Source organism: Symsagittifera roscoffensis, chromosome 7 (assembly GCF_963678635.1).
Source record: "Symsagittifera roscoffensis chromosome 7, txSymRosc1.1, whole genome shotgun sequence".
Lineage (NCBI taxonomy): Eukaryota > Metazoa > Xenacoelomorpha > Acoela > Convolutidae > Symsagittifera > Symsagittifera roscoffensis.
In genome coordinates, this window is record NC_087068.1 from 35,611,057 (window position 1) to 35,630,999 (window position 19,943).

The 19,943-nt window shown below is 36.9% G+C and overlaps 2 protein-coding genes across 9 annotated transcripts in view; both read right to left on the bottom strand.

Annotated features, from left to right (window-relative positions):
* The window catches only part of LOC134850943 (C-terminal-binding protein 1-like), a 226,242-nt gene that overhangs the window by 113,927 nt on the left and 92,372 nt on the right, over nucleotides 1–19,943 (bottom strand). The gene's annotated exons all lie outside the window — the stretch shown is intronic.
* Nucleotides 3,123–19,943, bottom strand: part of LOC134851443 (cilia- and flagella-associated protein 46-like) — a 71,995-nt gene continuing 55,174 nt past the window's right edge. For 5 of the 8 annotated variants that reach the window (XM_063867528.1, XM_063867529.1, XM_063867525.1 and 2 more), the window contains 17 exons: nucleotides 18,448–18,594; nucleotides 17,986–18,153; nucleotides 14,240–14,326; nucleotides 13,801–14,166; nucleotides 12,908–13,087; nucleotides 11,852–12,049; nucleotides 11,523–11,620; nucleotides 11,358–11,434; nucleotides 10,954–11,165; nucleotides 10,222–10,446; nucleotides 9,706–9,824; nucleotides 9,108–9,611; nucleotides 8,896–8,934; nucleotides 7,975–8,169; nucleotides 7,087–7,223; nucleotides 3,616–3,861; nucleotides 3,123–3,473 (listed from right to left, as the gene is read on the bottom strand). In XM_063867528.1, coding sequence (XP_063723598.1) covers nucleotides 3,343–3,473; nucleotides 3,616–3,861; nucleotides 7,087–7,223; nucleotides 7,975–8,169; nucleotides 8,896–8,934; nucleotides 9,108–9,611; nucleotides 9,706–9,824; nucleotides 10,222–10,446; nucleotides 10,954–11,165; nucleotides 11,358–11,434; nucleotides 11,523–11,620; nucleotides 11,852–12,049; nucleotides 12,908–13,087; nucleotides 13,801–14,166; nucleotides 14,240–14,326; nucleotides 17,986–18,153; nucleotides 18,448–18,594 — 3,129 coding nt within the window. In that variant the 3' untranslated portion in view covers nucleotides 3,123–3,342. Of the gene's footprint in view, nucleotides 3,474–3,615; nucleotides 3,862–7,086; nucleotides 7,224–7,974; nucleotides 8,170–8,895; nucleotides 8,935–9,107; nucleotides 9,612–9,705; nucleotides 9,825–10,221; nucleotides 10,447–10,477; nucleotides 10,723–10,953; nucleotides 11,166–11,357; nucleotides 11,435–11,522; nucleotides 11,621–11,851; nucleotides 12,050–12,907; nucleotides 13,088–13,800; nucleotides 14,167–14,239; nucleotides 14,327–17,985; nucleotides 18,154–18,447; nucleotides 18,595–19,943 lie in introns of those variants that run through there. The other 3 variants (XM_063867530.1, XM_063867527.1, XM_063867531.1) reach the window with 3 other exon arrangements.

Consider the following 19,943-nt stretch of genomic DNA (forward strand, 5'->3'; position numbering starts at 1 on the left):
GGCCAGTTTTCCTACAAGGGTCTAACTCGTCATTCTGAGGATGAGCATTCGATTAAAGAGGGATTCATGTTTTTCTGTGGAAGCCTCAGATAGCTCCAAATTGCACACTGTGAACATACGTTTATTGGATGTATATAAACTAAGACATGGGCGTAGATATTGAAATAACCTTTCAGTGATTCATATTTGGTTGCCATATGTCATATTCATGTCTTGCTTTTGTTGGGTTTTAGTGAATGCTCCTAAAAACTTAGGCTCGAGGGTTGATTTGTACTTGATAATTTAGATTTAATCTGATCAGGGTACAATTTCCCGAAATTTTGCTGTAATATGCGATAATGTGGTATTGTGGTATGCGGGTGAGCTTGCTTCAATTAGATGCCGTGCCTCGCCGTGTTTTTCTTTTCACTGCCATTGGCCTTGCGGGCAGTTGTTGATAAAATGATTCAGGGTTTTTTGGTTTACTTGACAGCGGAGGTCAAAATGTTGTTCTTATACCCAGATTTTGGTCCAAGTATCGGGGTAGGGTTCAAATTGGCAATGTGAGAAAAACTGCTGGTGAGTAAGCTGCATGTGGTCACACTTGGCGTAAATAACTAACTCAAGAACTCTTTATTGGCTTCGAGCCTATAGTAAAGATTCTAGAATTTTTTGTGTGAGGAAGTGTTGAGCATTGACCACAGTTCCAGTAGTTAGTTGCATGTTCAACATTTTATAACGGAGTTGCACCTTAGTATTGAGCATACCAGGTTGCGCTGTTCCTGAAATTTTCGGATCAATTTCAGGAACAGCGAAGTTGTTTTGCTATCTCTTGAAGTCTAGTTCTTTTATTTTGCTTAATGACTGCGCAACCTTTTTAACAGATGATCTTCTCGTCATTTCAGCTTTCCCAGAGCGTGTTTAATTTTAGGGAAAAAATTGTGACTGTTAGCCTACATTTGGGCATTGAAGGTTGATGAATTCTGTAGTTGTTTCTTCAGGCAGGCGCAGGGTTGTGATTCATTTTAATACTCTATACTTATGACCTTCGGTAATGGCTATATACCTGTCAATTTTTGTCATGAATCGACCGTCGGTCAATTAATCACTATTCGTGTTGGTTTTTTTAACAGGCGTTTTGATTCAACACATTTATATTAGTTTTTTGATATTTTAGTTTAATGAACATAGTTTTCACATAAGGAAATAGAAAATCTTAGTACTTTTATGACGCAGTCAACAAATAAAATTTGCGGGGAATTCCTAAATTAAGGCCAAATCACGCCATGGAGCCGCCAACTCACGCCAATCAAATGAGCTCAATGGAGCCACCATTTTGAATTGGCGATTATTCCGAAAGAGATACTGTACATCAACAGTCTTTGAGGACCAGAGATCCCAGAAACGATTTCCGATCTTGCAGCAAGCTTCAGTTAATGAACTGAAGTCAGATAGAGTCAGTAGAGAAACAAGAAACAAGAACGCGATTAAAATAAACGAATCCTTATTAAAAAAAAAGCGGGTAAACGCAATGAAGAAAAATTCAATGAGATGAGAAGGGCAGAAGCTGACTAAGATTGCGTGCTATCCTTTATTTAGAACTAGGAAACCAAAGAAAAAAGAAATATGCTCGGACCAACGATAGAGTTTAATATTTGATGACAATTTAAAAGAACTCTAGGAATTTCTAGGTTCTTCTCTTAACAACCATCCTTTAACGAAATTTGAGAGGTATAAGCTCTTAAATCAAAAACAGAGAGACAGAAGATCCTGTGAGCACTTCTAAGAAACGCTGACAGATAAAGCTATCACGTGAAAAATCAGAGATTGACGAGTCAGAATAAATTGGGAATAAATTGGGAATTTGCAATATGGAGAACAGTGAGACAAAGAGAAAACTTCTCTCATCTACCACCAGCCCGTCGGAAGCAATAAATCAGGCCCTAATGACGAGAAAGACTATTTTAACATTTTTAAAAAATTGAAAAGTATGACAAATTCAACGTCCAGCGGTTCGATTTTTAAATCTTTAATTTAAATAGCTATGTAAAAAAAAGGAACCCTACCATGATATCGAGAGAAGCATGAAATATCAAAACAAACTAAATTGCTTCAAGTTTGATCTTTTGAATAGTTTGCTTTCAACAATCTCACTTCTTGCGAACCAAGGAAAGCTGTCAAAACAAGCTGAAAATTCCAGAAACTGAATAGTTCGCTTCCAAAAAAAAAATATTTTTTTGCTGTTTTTTTTTTCAAGCAATTAAAATAACTTGAAATATTGCAAGGTTTCAAAATTTGAAAAACTTCATTCAGGAGTCTTTAACTTCTTGTGAACCAATGTTTGCGATTGTAGTAATTTAAAAGACTTCGGAGCTTTATAGCCCTGAAGCTTGCTTTACAAAAACTTTTTTTTGCGATCATTGACTCTTTTCCTATCATTTTTTTGAAATCCTCTCAAGCCAGCAAACACCTTAGGAAGTTGCAATGAGTTTTATCGTCATAGTTTGTTTTAAAAAGCTTTTTTTGTAAGCCATTGTAAGCTATGCAAACAACTTGGTATGTTCAAGTTCTCATTGCTTCATCATCTTGCTTCAAATATTCACAAGTTGCGATCTTGTTCAACTTAAACTGAAATCAAATAAATGACTTTGTTATTAACATAGGTTAGAAAATTTTTATTTTTGGATGGACTTGCTAGTAGTTTCAAATGAAAGAAAGATGCGAAATGAAATTTCGCTCCGCTTGTGATACGACACAAACAGCATTACAAACTGGCCGACAGAAAATGAGACAAGAGCCTCTTAGTCAAAAATTTCATTAGATCTTTCCAGATTTTTTAATTGATGATCTCGGTTTATCTTGAATCAAGTTCAATTTGAGAAAAAAATGCAATCTAAAAATGCCATTCCCTGGAAAATCAGTGTCATGTTCCGGATTTGACAACGTTTAAAACTCAGAAAAAACATGACCAAATCAAGTGAAAATTCACATCACTTACTGAAGCTAAATGAATAGCAGCTACTATAAACCAGTAGCCCAATTTGATTTTCCAGTGAACTGAGTATGTCAGCGCTTCTAAAGGAAGCGAGCAGAGAAGAGTGAAAAATTAACTAGCAGCACCCAATTACCTTTGACTAGTGTAATGAGTTAATATATTTTATTTATGCAATTATTGTATTAATTTGAAATGATTCGATTCCGTAATTCGGGTAATCTGAATTAGCGAGTTCAGTTATTTACACATTTACAATCAACAGGTTAGCTACATTTATTCATGATATCACGTATGGTTCATTTTTGTTACAATGAGAAAGTTATCTACAGTTAATTCAGTTCACTTTTCTGAGTCTGTAGCTGATTTGTTCACGTAAGTATAATGCTCGGCAGGCCATAGAGGGTCATGTTGAAGTTAGTGTATAGAACTGGGGGTGCTTCGAAGGGGTGTTTGCAAACTGGAGAAGCAGGCTTCACTACATTTGCTTGAGCCTGCTTAGCTGAAACATAAACAAATCGCATCAGTACTTATGCTCTTCAAGTTACAAAAAAAGACTGCAGTAAAAAACTGATTTCTAATAAAAATGCCGTATTATTATTATAATTAACAAATTCAAGAGAAAAACTTTGAAGCCAGCTAACCGGAGGAAGGTGCTCTCGATTTCTCGGAGCCAGTGTTTGGTTTGCTGTGTCCCTTGCCCGAATGAACTCCATCTCGACTCTTGCCTGATTTCAGTTCTGCCCTGTCCCCATCTTTTCCTTCGGGTATCTCTAAGATAGTGGCGCTGGCATTAGGAAGTGGGGGCAGGGTGTCCTTTTCATCTTCCTGTGGAGGGTAGCAGAGCAGTTTGTGTAACTGACCAGTTGTTACTCCTTTGTCAATCAAGTCTAAAAGTTACGATGACCGATGTAAGCTGACGGTCTCCTCAGAAGCCTTCCAACTGATTCAGCTAAACTTTGATATCAGAGAAAACGAAATAAACCTAAATCGACAATACGACACTCGCCCACTAAATACTATGGAATACGAGATGAAACAAGTCAAAAGTTGAACATTCACCGAGTCCATAGCTGATTCTTATCAAAAATGTGAAGAAAACGCTTTTGCAGGAAAGAAACATCTCTGTTTGATGGATTTCTTTTTTTACAGAATGGGCACGGTCGTTTTTGGGAAATTGAACGAAATCCAAAAACGAGTAAAAAGGTCAAACAACTTTTGAGTCCATAGCGGAGACCTTACCAAAATTGGAACAATTTGCTTAAGCAGGGATGCCTTTACAGCTTAGTATTTCGATTGAACCCTTTATCTAAGATTTGTCGGGTCAAAAATCAGCAAAATTTCAAAAAAACATACTTTTTTCAAAAAAATTTCACCAAAAATGAGAGTGAAAACCATAGTTGTACAGCAAAGATTCACAAAATCTGTTTTTTTTTAACCTCAGAACTGACAGGGTAGTTTTCGAGAAAAAGAAAAAGGTTTCAAAAACGGTCAAATCTTCAAAGTTTGACATTTTCAAAGGCGTAAACTCCTTTTCTAACGAAAATTGGGGCGTAGCTGCTTATGCAGGGAAAATCGTCAAACCACGTGCTTTTAATTGAATTCTTAATCTCAGATATAACACGGTGATTCTCGAGATTTTCGAAGACCGTAGAATGTCGGTTGAAGTGAAAAGATACTAGCGAAATAGCCAGGCTGAAAAGGGAGTAGCCAGTCTAGTCTCTGCATAGGTAAAAGTTTTTTGAAAATCGGTAAGCGTCTCATAAAATAATATTAAAACGCCCCAATATCGCATATATTTTCATAACACCTGTTTTTTATCAAACCGGAATGAGCCACCAATAAACCAGGTTCAAAACCATAAGGCTATGGAACCTAACCTAAACTTAACCAGATATAAAAATGCAGAGAGGCCACCAAATAACAAGCATCTTTATTTGCTACTTAGATTTGAAAAAAAGATACCTTTATAAGACACTACGCTCCTCTTGTGTAAAAAAAGCGTTTCTGTGTGCTTAGAGATAATTCAATTGAAAGAAAGTAGATCTATTTCTTCCAAGTTGCTCTTAAATGGCATCTAAAAACATGTTTTTAGCCTTGCGTTGTCCATTTGAATTGACGTTAAAAAACATGTTTGTTTAAAATTAAGGATAGCTGGTTGCTTCCTAAGCATGTAGCACAGAATGTTTGGACCACGTTCACAATAAAAAACAAAAACAGTTCTTTTTCATTTCTTCTTCAATTTCAAATCGATTTTTGTGGGTGGTATGATAAGAAAAATATAAAAACATGAATACAGTTAGTAAGTTAAACAAAATTTACAACAGTTATTTTCAAAAAATGAAAAACAAACATGAGAACAAACTTCAAACAAATTCTAAAATTTTGTCTATCGTTTTTGCACAATAAAATTCTGTATTTTTTCTAGAAAACTTTGCGCTAAGTGAAGCTTCCCCAACTGGTTTCTCTTTTCGTAAAATCAAATTTTTTTCAGCTTAATTGACCAATTTCTATAAGTTTTTATTTAATGAAGGTTACTCGATCGCGTTACTTGCTCGAAATTAGACAAAATCTCAAAATTTTCAAAGCAGTTTTTGAAGTGAAAACTAAAGTGAAATACGAAAAAATACAAATTAAGCCTCGAAATAGTGAAACTTTACTACGTATCGAATTAGAACCTGCGCCCTCGAGATTTGACGTCGCATGCCCTGCCTGCACACACAGCTACACATGCTAATAAATTATAAATTGCCAAAGCGATGCACCAAAAGTGGCACCAAATATCAATTGACACATTTTGCATGTAACTATTTGGAATATAACAAATTGAAGGCATCCACACTAACTTTGCATGCAATAATTGGAAAACATAAAAAGTGGCACCAATATTAGCGACTTAGTTTGGAAAAAAAGAATAGCCGTACTATTACACTACACCCGCTAAAGCTCGCAAATGTAATGAGATATCATTCAACCCCATTACGAGGCCAAACTGTGCATTTTGTGCATTGCAAGCGGATTCCGCAACAAGGACGCTCCCTTTGTTCTTCTTTTGTTCTTTCTTTTCCTTTGATCGTTCCGACAAAATTTTAACATGTTTAAAGACTTGTCTCTGGAATCCAGGAACATACAGACACAAAATTGTGCGCCTATCCAGTGCAAAGTTTGGCCTCGTAATTCCATTACGATGATTATTTGTGGCACCTGATTTTTCGTGGAAAACAAAAAAAGAAAAAACTAAAACACATCCTGATACAAAATTGTTCCCCATTTTTAATGGTCGGAACAAATACAGTGCTGATTTAAATTAACCGGACAAAACGCGTTAAACTTGAAATTTAAAACGCGTTTTTCTCAAATTGGGTTGAGTTTAGGTGAAAACTCATAAGACAAAACTTGCTTAGAATTTTAGCAGAATTGATATGGTGTAATTTGTTTTGCGAAATTCGGGTCCGTAATTTTACCCCCAAAATGGGTCATTTTGGCTTTTCTTAGTTAATCAAAAATTACGCCAAAAACACCCAGTCGATCACAAACATAATTATATCAAAGTGAGCCCCTTACGTAGCTCAACAAACTTTAAGAAGGGTATTTTCTCCAAAAAAAATTGCATATTGTTTAAAAATTGTTTTTAAATAAAAAGTTGGTATTTTATATAGTAAAAATGACCTTTTTTGTCTATCAAACAAAAATAAATTAACTTATACAATATTTTGGAGATTATACCCTTCTTAAAGTTTGTTGGGCTACGTAGGGGGCTCACTTTGATATAATTATGTTTGTGATCGACTGGGTGTTTTTGGCGTAATTTTTGATTAACTAAGAAAAGCCAAAATGACCCATTTTGGGGGTAAAATTTCGGACCCGAATTTCGCAAAACAAATTACACCATATCAATTCTGCTAAAATTCTAAGCAAGTTTTGTCTTAATGAGTTTTCACCTAAACTAAACCCAATTTGAGAAAAACGCGTTTTAAATTTCAAGATTAACGCGTTTTGTCCGGTTAATTTAAATCAGCACTGTATAAGTTAAATACGTTAAATTACGCGAGCAATTTAATTTTACTTTCGAAGAGAAAAGAATTGTTTGTTTGCCAATGAACAGGAACACTCACGCTTCATGATGAGATCGAATCTGTGTTTGTTGTCCTGTGACTTGCCGAACCACTGGTTGATCATAATGGATCCAACTCCAACCAGAGAGAGCAGCATGCTCACGTTCACTGGCGCCTCCAGGTGTATCTGCGTCGCCCTAAGAGTTCAAACCAATCAATAAATCAATTCACTCTCAAAGTCGTATCATCGAAGTCAAACATCCTTAACAATTGTGTTTCATAAAAGTGCATTTGACTGAACGCGCTTTTTTTAAATCTATAATGGCCACATTTCAATATTTTCCTGTCAATTATTTCAATGATTTCTTCCTGCTACTAGCATGCCTTATTATTGATTGAGAAGTTGGTTCATTAGAACATGCACTTCAATCACCAATTGGGCAGCTACCATTGCAGCGATAATCCAATGAAAAATAAGTTTGAGGGGTTGAGGTTAGTTACATTGTTGAAACTTTTCATAGAGAAAGAAGGTTAAAGATGAAACTGACATAAAAAAATTCAACGAAGCACGACCTTACCACCAGCGGCGTCAGAAAACAACAGTCATTTATCTACCAAATCATCTGAGAGAGAAATGAATCAGTTTCTCAATTTTGCAAACTATCTCAGTCCTTTATGGCATGTAAGCATCTCCTCTCCTTTCACACTTCACAGTTCAAAAAATGCATGCCGCATGAGAACAAAGTGCAAATGTTTACCTCCTGAAAATAATCATTACAAGTTTAGTCTGAATCGTAAAAGACAAACAAACTCATCTGAAATGACTTCAAAACTCAAATGACATCATCTGAAATGACTTCAAATATTGAAAAATGAATATTAGTATACTTTGGTACTATTTGGTTGAACAACTCAAATGAGGAATGACTAAAGTAATTTTACTCTTACGATTTGTTGACGTTCTCCTTGGACACTCTCTTGTAACTGGGGTAACTCTGGACCCTGTCGAGCATGAGGAGCAGCTGGCACTCATTAAGACACACTGGAAGCAGTCTGTCAGACGCCAGGTAGGAAAACAGGTCCTCCAGGCCATAGTAGATGAGTGCATTGCAGTCCTTCATCACCTCAATCCAGTCGCCAGTTCTGCAGGGACAAACAACACACCAGAATAAATATGTGAGCAGAACAAATAAAAACGAACAGTGACCACAAGCGAGATTTCCGAAGAGACAACGCAACTCACGAGACAAAACTTTTGTAATCAACACATGCAAAATCTTGAGAGATAAAAAAAAATCGGAGAAATTTATTCTCTCCGATAGATTCTGAATAAGATATAGGAGTACCCTAAAACAAAATCTACCTGAAATTAGAATACTGGCATCCAGGAGCGGACTTGGGGGGGGGGGGGAGCGGACGACCCACTTCAGAAGTTCAACCCCATGCCGACCCAAAGGGTCACCCCCTCCCCCTTTGTACTATTTCGAGATATCCATTTTTGGCTGGCTGACCAAAATTTTTTCTAAAGGCGCCAAAATATAATAATTTTGAGGGGGAGCGCGCGCCGAAAAAACGCAATTTTTTGGTAAAAATTTTCCAAAAAGTGACTGAAAACGCATTTTTTGGTATGTTTTTTCAAAATTTTGCCTGTGGTGCAAAAAATTTGGCCAAAACGGTCTTTTTGGTGCTTTGACAGAGCTCGGAAAATCAATTTAGTCGACTTTAAAAAATTTTGAAAATCCGCCCCCCCCCCTCGAGAAAATCCTAGATCCGCCCCTGCTGGCACCCACACATTAAGACGACAAAAATAAGGAGGAAAGTAATAAAGACAAGGTAGAGAGAAAGGCATGGCAGTCACAATTATCTTACGTTAAGAACTCTGCTTGGCACTTTTTATGGCGTCTTCTCCTAATGCAATATGTATTAGTCAGAGTTTTTCTGTCATTCATAAATCAGAAAAACTAAACCTTGAAAGGAACGCATCTCAAAACTAACTAAATAACCTGATTTTACCATAAATTCCGAGCGTTAGTTCTTCAATTATTTTCAATTAGATCATGAATTATCTCGTCTCGACTCACGTGGGCATTTTGTCTCCGCCAATCACTCCCATCCACCTGGCCATGTACTTGGCACTGAACACAGGATCACTCAGGTACTTCTTCATTACCACCTCTGGCTTGAATTCGTCGTATTCGCTCGCCTCCTTCAAAGGATCCACCACATAAGACACTGCATGCACATCCACTCCCAGGAAACCAGGACTTATCTCCCGGTCCAAGGAGGACACCTTCACTTGGGGCCTCTTGGATTCTTTCTGTGTTTTCACGTTCTTACCCCCAGCACCTCCCGCTGCTTTCTCCCCTTTCGCTTTCTTCTCTTTTCCTTCCCCATCCACCCCTTCATCACTCGAGTCAGCTGTGAACCGATTGTGGAACATTTGCAATGAGAAGTCTCGCGAGAAGCCGGAGATGTTCGGGTTTTCCCGCAAGAGGGCGAGAGCCTCCAATGGGAGTCGCTGTAATTCAAAGTCGGCTAACAAGACAACCATGAAGTTGGGATCCGATGCTGAATCACTCAAATGTCTGAAATAATCAAAATCTCAGTTGAATTCAATTAACTAGTTCAAAAAAGCATCAAAATTGACGTTCATGTTTCCTTAGAACTCAAAACACGTACTGTAACTCGACTCTAAGAATGCCAGTGACGGCTGCAAGATAGTTCTCAGTATCTTCTAGAATCTTCTCGAACTCTGCTTGCAACATGGCCTCCTGTCTAGCCTCCTCTTCTTTCCAGTCCTACAGAAAAACTAACTGCGTTAACTTCGAGATAATAATGATTCACAACTTGGCCACAATTCCAACACAGAGGAGAACAAACAAATTAGGGAACATGAGGTTAGTGAAGCAAACGCACAAATTGAGTCCAGGTACATGTAATGAAGATTAGTGGTTATGCATAACTGATATTACTTTTAAAGTTCCAAAAACTTCAACAATCTAACTGCTACCATTTCCGAAAGTATTAGCTCCAGGAGTTAATTTAAGCTATATTTCGGACGCATTGGACGTCCGTAGCTAAGGATGTTCGCTTGACTTTGCAGTGAAACGATACAACAATCTAGTTAGTGAGCAGCAATGAATTCAAAAAATGGTTAATTTTTGCTCCCAATTTGCTCCTTAGTTAACATCCTACATCGCTGTCTCCTCCCGAACTCTGTCCGTCGTCTTCGTCCACGCAATCTTCCCCGTCGGCATCTTCCCCTATCGGTTTAAGAGCCATCTCTTCCTCCTCATCGTCATCTTTGATGTCTTTAAACTCTACTTGCAACACGGTACTCTTCGAGCTCACGACTCGGCTGGTCGGCTTCGAACTTTTACCCTTTGCCGCGTCACTTCTCTCTTCTTCAACCGCACTCAACTGTCAAAGTTTCACAATTTGACTACGAATTATACGTTCCCATTATTTATGAATAGATATCATAATAACTTTTAGCAGAAACCCTTATGTAGTTTCCATCTACTTTATTGCAGCTTCCATTGAAACTTGTTTCTCTACGTTATACGGCAGGTATTTCCGCTCCTAAGTCAACACGGTTCTCAAAGCAAACCATGAATGGTGGTGTTCAAATACACAGCTCGCAATAAATTAATTATCACATTAATTTACCCGAAGCTTTTTGGGCAGTTTTATCGTCTGAAAATAGACATTAACTATGTAAATTTATTTAGATCAAAATCATCATTCCTTGATTTCTGACTTCACTCCATTGCACGACATAAAAGCAAATAATCAAAGTTTCTTTCCCTACGAGCCCTGAAACATGGGCTGTTTTTTAATTTCACTTTGTTAATCTGCCTTTCCCATATCAACAGAAGTTTACCTCACTAATTTAACGTAATTTCAAAGCACATTAACATAACAGACCTTATTATGTTTCTCCCCATTGTTCCCACTGCCCAGGGACTGCATGAGTTTGGCCTGGTATGACTGCTGTGACATTCTGGACTCCCTCTGCAGGTAGTACGTCTTCATGTCCAACTGGAACTTGTCCACCCGTTCGATCAGTCCACTCAATCCTCCAGCACAGCTGCCTGCCTCCACTGCTACCCTGAATATTCTCGCTTTCGAGTCCCCAACTAGAACAAAACAAATGTCCTTTTTTGTCCCCAATGAGCGTTAAAAAACGTTTCGAGAACAACTAATGGTAGCCGATGGCACAATCGATCAATTACTTTTTCCATTTTCGACAATTCACTAGCCATTTTGTTCTTCAGATCAATGATTTATCTGTTTTTTCCAAACAAGATATCAACTGGATGACTATTTACCGGAAGTTGTGACTTGTTTTCCTTTCACTGGAGCAGACGTCTTGGGTTTGTCCAGAAGACCCAAGTAAATGAACTTCCTGCAAATATGGTTAAATTAACGAATGCTACTAAAGGAGACCAATTTCATGATTTTCAATGCTGAGCAATAGATAGATGGCTGCTCACTTGTCCGGCGAATGCTGAATGACGACAAAGTTGACGCTCGAGGGATACTCTTTGGTGAACTCAAAGTGATTCGGCTTCACCTGAGTTCTGCGCCATGCCTGAAAACACCCTTATTATTACAACGAACGATATTTCTCAGAAAACATTAGCAGGCTTCTCAAAGCTTGAAAAAATTGGGGCTAACTATGAAATGAGATTTGAATCCAACTCATCTGCAAAACATCTAATGTTTGCAACCGAACAAACGTAAATCAGATAGGCTTAGGGTTGCTAATCAAGTTTATTAATGGGAGTTGTTTTTTACTGCTGTTGCCAAAATGCATGCTGACCTCGAAGTTGTTGAGGTGTGAAGTGATGCTTCGGTTGGGGGTGGGAGTAGTGGTGGTGGTGGTGACAGAGGCAGAGGTGCCAGTGGGTGCCTCGTGTGCCAACTGGTTCTGCCTCAACAGGGAGTGTAGGAAAGAGTAGCTAGTGTCACTGATGGCCATTTCCAGTAGCTTACTTGCTTCCACACTCACCAGACAACTCTGAAAAAGAAGCAAGACCGGATCTTGTTAACTATCCCCCCTATTTCGATTTTTAGAAATTCAAATTTGGCGGTCATATTTTCAATAGCTTAAAACACCAAACAATTTTCAGAAAATATATGTATTTAAAAATTTTTACGTGGGAATAGTTACGGGGAATAGTTACGGGGAATAGTTAACAAGGTCCAAAAGGGGGGCAAATAGTTAACAAGATCCGCAAGACCTTTCAGAAAGGAACCGAATAAGCAGAAAAACAGCCAAACACAATCAACAGACAGTTGGAAAAAAGTCAATGAGTGCAATTAAAAAAATAGTGACTTTTGTTTTTTCAAGAAAAAAATAGATGGCCTGAAAACTCTTTGAATTTCTAGAACAATTTATGAATGGCAGTTTTTTTTTGATAAAATTAACCCAATTTTAGAAAACTGGATCAATAAGTAAATTTTTTTTCGCTGGGAAATCTGATAATTAAATTCCATTTCTGAAAGTAGAAGTCGATCACGTTTTTTCTGAGCTTTACACTTTCGCTGTCCATTTTTTTGTGGAGTTTGCCGTCCTATTAACAGGGGAAATGAATTGAATTTAAAAATCATAAATCAAACAGCGAAAAATTAAATTTGAGCCTGAACAAACTTTCAGACTTTGCCGAAAGCAAAAAAAAAGAGAAGAAAATTATCGCGTTCATCGACTCTTAAACAAACAGTTGCAAAAAGTCAAAAACACGGAGACCAAAAAAAAACTTTTTTTTTGTGAAAAAAAAACGATTTTTAAGTCTTTTTTATTCCGTAAAACAAACTACGAAAAGTTATCCGCTATAAAATCATACAGGCATCGCCTGTACATATATTGAATGGCTACCTGATGCAAGGCCAGGTACTGTGAGGCGATATTGGGATCGTACTGGGCAACTGTCTCCACCATTTCCAGGGCAGCACTGGCTGCTAGAGAGTAGTCGCCAGAGGAGAGAGCCAGCTGCACACTCTGCGACAGCAGCTCAGTCGCTTGTGCATACAGCAGGCTGTGCTGCAGAAACGCCCTCTACACACAAAAGTAATTACTACTCATAACTAACATGTTAACAGCATAGTTTTTTCGAGACTAATGCTTCGATTTATAGATTAGGCAATCCATCGATTTTCCTGCGAAGGACTTGCTTCAATTGTGTTTTTTCGAACCAAAGTCTGCACCAAAGAGAACAACGGGTAGAGTGATATATCATACAGAGGCGAAGACACTCTTTGCAAACCTCCCCTAAGCATTGTGATCAAAATCAAACAGACCAGTTAAAAAATATTGCCAACAGACAGAAGTGTCAATGAACTCAATTCCTTAGCTATTTTTGAAATTTTCAACTTCAACAAAAAAAAATTTCCTCTTGAGGCTCTTGTAACTTCAAGAATTATGATTGAAAAAACCAACACAATTCGCAAAAACTGGATCAAAAAGTAGCTTTTCTATTCAACTGGGAAATCTAGTCTAAATTATAAATCCAATCACTTTAAATGGCGTTATCGATGAGCTAATATCAATGAATTTTACGCTAGTGACAAAACCTATAAAACGTGCCCAAAATGCCGTTTTTTTCCAAAAATTGCCTGCGCGGCAATTTACGTAAATAAAATCTTTAATACTGTTTTCGAAGAGCACGGAAAATTAACTTAGTCGACCTAGAATCATTTTTTAAAAAGCGGCGCAAATGTTGTAGAAAAACATCTTCTTTCACCTAGCAAGTTATAAAAAAACTTCCAAACCTTGTCGCGCATAATTCTGTCGCGTCTGTTCTTCTGCAGCTCAGAATCCCTGCTCACTTCAGTTTCCCCCTCCAGCAGGTGTCCTTCTTCGTCATAAGTGGCAGCTGCGAACACATTCTGATTCAGTGATGCCTCCAGCTGTTCTTTAGTCAATGTCGAATCCAGTTTTGAATTGGCTCCTGTGTTAGTCATGTCAGTAGATTGCATAGCCGCATTGGGATTCTGATTGCCGGCTGAAATGGTTGAAGCATCTGTAGTTAGTCCAGCGCCTCCAGTTATTTTGTCCTGACTTTCCTTCTCTTTCTCTTTTCCCTTTTTCTTCAAATTGGCCGCTTGTGACTCGGCATTCAGCATCGATAAAATGTTCTAAAAATATTCAGTTACAAATAGTTAATGAATGAATAGCAGTTGTAATAAGATGACCGGAATCGAGGCATACCATGTTTTGGAGTTGCCATTGCAACACTTTGTCGGGGCTAACAAGAAGGCCCTGAAGACTGTAGAACTTGCCAGAGAGCAGCAGAATCTAAACCCAAAATAGCGAATGTAATCGAGTTTTATTTTAGTCGAATTTACTATCTTCATATAGCATCTTCATATACTATCTTCATATAGCCATAAATACCTGATCGAAAAAACTGAAAAATCGTCTCTTTTTCCTTCCACTCGTTAGACCATAAAATTCATGTTTGAGTGAGGTGGGGGAAAAAGGAAAGAGCCGAAAAATCTTACTCAAATTTGTAACGTTTCAAATAACAGAGCAACTGTCAATCCATGTAAAAAAATTTAAGATCAGAAGAAAATTCAATGCTTTGCAAAATCAACAAAAAAGGAACAGGCAAACGGAAGTCCGACAATTCACTTTTTCCCGGAACAAATTTCAATTTTAAACATGCCCAAAAACATCAGCACCGTTCACGTTACCTCTAGACCAAGGGAAGTAGTCTGGAAGTTGTTAAGGTTCAATAACCAGCAAATTCTTTTTCTTGTAGGTTTGCAAATAAAGTTGTTGAAGGGAATAAAGTCTAATTTCCAATTACAAGTCGCTTGCTCTCGCTGAAACTGAAAAAAACTCTAAGCCGATATGACAAGTTTGAAACAGCAAAAAATTACTGCAGAATAAACTATTGAACGAAACCAGATGAATCAATGATTAGATGGATACTGCGAACAAACTAAGTCAACATTTTCATGAGGAACCTTAAGTCCAAAAAAACTGAAAATGAATGATTTTCGAATATTTATATTTTAAACGTCAGAATGTTCTATTTGACCTCTGATCATTTTTCGCAAAGTTTTGGGAATTTGAATATTGCCAATTTGGCCATGATCTGGACTAATTTATGCACGCTTTGAAGATTTTATTCATAATGCGGAAAATGTGACGCGGATTATTTAAGCGCGGCGAATTATTCCGAAAAACAAAATCGTTCGTACGATTTTGTTTTCTCGCTAATTTTGTTTTCTCAAATTTTCTCGCTAAATCTTTGATATTTTCCAAAATTTATAGTTTTTCAAAAAAAAACTTTTACAAAAACTATTCGATATGGAAAAAAGAGCAGTCGAAACAGGTCGAAATTTAATCATTATAGGCACCACAAAATACTATTTTTTATCTGTTAGTCCAAGTTTAGTCCATAATGAGCGTTATTTATGACAATTATTTAAACCAGTCTTCAAATAAGCATACTTTATGACTTTTTGGGAACAATTTTGGCTCGAATTCTCCTTTGGCTCCAATTTTACGATTCGACTTGAAGTCCGTCGGCTTGATATGCGAATCCCGTCGGAACATTTGAGGCTTCGCCATGATATGCGAGCCATCTTGTTTTATTCAGTCAATTTTCGGCGATCGAAATAATAATTTTTGACAAAAATCTTTGATACCCCATTGAAGATATTGACTTTTTGAACTCAAATATAAAACAAACTTACCTCCAATCAGTTTTTACAATGTTCTAGGACTTTGACAATTTCCAATTTTGCCATGCTCTGGACCAATTTATGCGCGTTTATACAGCAATTTATTCATAATGGTGAAAGCGTAACGCAAATGATTTATGCGATGCCAATTATACCGCGCAACAAAATCGTTCGTTGATGTTAGCTAATCAGTCGTATCAATTTTCACAGTTGATCTTTGGTAGTGTCCAAAGATTATACTTTTTCAATATTCTTTTCCCCAAAAGTATTCGATATGCATTAAGGGGCGGTCGGAGCCTTCAGGGCTTTGCCTTGATAAACGGACAACCTTACACAATTCAAATTAGCTAGTTTTGATAGCAAAAAACATGATTACAGCATTGAAAACAAACAACTCAAATGGACAAGCAATGGCTTAAGCTTCAGTTGTTTACGCTTTTTGTCTCGTCATTTGAACTCTTGTTATTTGGGAGCGTAATTTGCCTTCCTATCAGAAAATAAACTCGAAATGTTCCGACTAAATTATTTAAAAATCTCTATTTTCAATTAAGTCTAGCTTTTTCTACGTGGTGTGAAGAATCTGACATAAAACTACAACTTTGGTATATTCGCCAGTCAGAGTAATACAGGCAAACCGGAAAACAGATTTGAAGAAAAATGACTAGAAAAACAAAAAAGTAAAAAAAGTCCAACTTTTTCAAAAAAATTTTTGACAGAAACGGTATCAAATATCTCCAAAAACGATATTTACCGGAGTAAAACTAAAATTAAGCATAATTGTAAGTGGCCTAAAATAAGCATAAAGCCTGCTCGCTGGCTTTCATCGCTCGAAATTAGACGAAAAAATTTTCTAGTTTTCCTCGACACTAGAAAAAAGTTTAGGGAATTTTTTAATGTGGTTCGAATCAAGACTGAAAGGGCTTTAATATGATATATCACTCAACCCAGTCTAATGATTATTTGTGGTACTGATTTCGCGTGGAAAAAAAGAAAAAAACCAAAACACACCCGATTGCAAAGTTCCTCCCCATTTTCAGTGGTCGGAACAATGATAAACATAGCCAACAGGCACCTCAAAAGAATCAATTAACGCAAGAAAACGGAAAAAACTTCAACTTTTGAAACTAAAAAAAAATACATGGCCTTAAGGCTCGTTCAATTGCAAGAACAAGTTATGATTGACACTGATCAAATTCATTCATTTCGAAAAAAGTGGACACAGAGGCAAAGCTGCGCTTCGCAAACACTTGCGAGAACACGACCAAAAAGCAACTATATCAATTGAAATAAGAAAAGGTAGAAATAAGCCTCGAATTAGCAAAAACTAGGCTACGTGTACGATTCGAATCTACGACCTAGCAAATTTGAGTCTCATGCCCTAACCACTCAGCCACGGATGCTTAAAGTCCCCAAAAACTAGCCACCAATAACGCAGCTACATGTGCTATTAAATTGCCAATTCGATGCAGCAAAAGTAGCAGAAAATACAATAAAACACAATTTTGCTTGTAATAAATTGGAAAGCATAAAGTCAACTTATGTATAAATTAAGCATTTCAAAAAATTGCGAGATACGATGAATTGGAAAATTTCTCAAATTGAGCTTTTTATCATTGTACTGATGTTTGAAACAAATAACTTTTTTCGGTTCATTTGATGATTTAAAAATGCATCAGCTGTATTAATTTTTTACTAACCAAATGTCAAAGCACATATATGATATTATACTGCTACCGCAGCCTACCGATTCAAAAGTGCCACCAAAAGTAGCACTTTTATTGGCGACTTAGGTTGGAAAAAAAAGAAAGTTCATACTAATACACTTTGCTTCGCAAGTGTAATTGTTTATAAAGTTTTTTATTCCGCTGGGAAATCTGAAAAAAAATCCTGTAAACAGAAACTGATTACGTTTTTAGTGATCTGTACATTTTTGCAGTTCGATAGTGGAAATTACCTTCCTTTCAACAAAGGAAAAAAACTAAATTTCAAAAGAAATCAAGAGTCAAACTACGAAAAATCAAATATGAGCAAGAACAACTTAGGACTTTTTTTGAAGAAAAAAAAATCTCGATCTATTATGAAAGTTTTCACTATGTTTATCGACTATCAAACAAAAAACATTTAAGCCCATACATTTTCAAAACACCTGTTTTCATCAAACAGGAGCTAACGCTAGCCTCCTATCAAGCAGCACTTAGATTGGGGAAAAGATTGCGACTTAGATTGGGGGGAAAAGTTGCCAGTTGTATTTGTGTATGTTACCTTGGCCCTAAAGGGTGAGTTGTGAGCCCACTGCTGGTTGTTGACCAGTGCGCCCTGCAGAATAGACTGCACGTAGTGGGGCACTGACTTCACCACTGTGGCTAAATCCTCGTCTTCCTCCTCTAATCCGGCTGGAGTGTTCTCTATTCGTTGGAACTCCTCCACAAACTACAACAAAACATTTATTTGACGAATTCTTTTAATTAAAATATAATTTTTGTTAATTTACAATACTAAAAACAACTGTGATTACGGTCTAGCGTTTTTTATGGACCAGAAAACATCGTTTTTTATCAACCTGATATATTTTCCATAAATATTTCAAACTTATGTTGAAATTGCGTCAGCCATCTCGTTTTGGAAATTTCTCGGTTTTTAGGCAAAATGTTTTTTTTTTATGCCAGGAAAGCTAAATATAGCCCAAATTTGACAAGTATTTGTGTCGGTGCGTGTGATGGGTACCTGGAGTAGTGATGGCTTCCTCCTCTGTGCCTCGCAGTGTCTCTTCTCCGTGTTCACGTGGATGTGGTAGAGGTCCAGTAGCACCCCACAGTACAGCAGCTGCATCTCACCCAATGCACGTCCGTACGGAAGACTGTAGGCCTCATTCTACATATACATACACATATAACATAGACCCCATAATACTTTTTAGAGGTTGGATAATCCTAAGATGTGTCAAACGGATTTGTGATAGGCGATTCAAAAATCCTTGATTCATCAGTTAGACATAAACATGGCCTACAGATAGTTGGAAAAGAGTCAATGAACGCAAGTAAACAGAATAAAAAATTAATTTTTGAAAAAGCTTATTTGTCAAACTTCAAAGAAAAAACGCATGACCTTAAAGCTCTCTAAGTTTCAAGAACAATTTATGATTGACACTTTTTTGATGAAAATAACAGAACTTGAGAAAACTGCATCAATAATTAAAGTTTTTATTCCGCTGGGAAATCTTAAAGATCGAATCCAAATTCGAAACTAGAAGTCGATCGTGTTTTTCGTAACCTTTAGTGGAAATTGCCTACAGCGAAAATTGCTTTACTTTTAACAAAGGATATGAACTGAACTTTGGAACTCAAAGACACATTTGAGCTGGGACAAATTTTAAGGCGTCCTAAAAAACATCATCACGACTAAATTTTGGGTGCGCGATTAGGAAAGTAATTAATCAAAATCAAAATTTTAACAGTAAAAAAGCTAAGCTGTTGCTGCGCAAATCGCACAGAAGGTTCCGACATTCATAATTTAAGAAAAGATCATTCTGTGTTTTCTAAATTTCATGCCAATTCTTTTTTTAGCAAAAGGTGACTGAATTAGGTCAAAAAAACATAGCCAGCAGACAAATGAAAAATAGTCCATGAACGCCAGCAAACAGAAAAAAATCTGAGTTAGTTTTCGAAAAACCTGCAAATTTCGAAATTTAACAAAAACATTGTATATGTCCTTCAAACTCATCTGGAAGTGAACAAAAACGCGCATAAAAAATGCATAAAGTGCAAAAACATAAAGAAGTGCATAAACAACATAGCCAAAAACCCTTATCACCTCAAACTTTGAAAAAAAATTCACGTAATCAGTTGCTGGAGCCTGCCTCACTCACTACGTTCATAGGCACTTAATAAAACATAACCAACAGACAGTTGGAAAAGAGTCAATTAATGCCAATAAACAAAAAAACTTAAGTTTTGAAAAAATCTCCACTTTCGAATTTCAAAGAAAAAATTAGATGCCCTTAAAGCTCTTTGAACTTCAAGATACAGAGGCGAATCGGAGCTTCGCATCACTTGCGATACGAGACAAACATTAGAAAAAAAATAACTACGAACGAAATTAAGTGAACCAAAATTTTCTTATGTCTCGATAAAATATAATATGGCTAAAGCTGGAGGTACGTGATTGACACTTTCTGAATTTTTTTCACTGATGCGGTATGAAATGGGTAATTTCAAAATAGG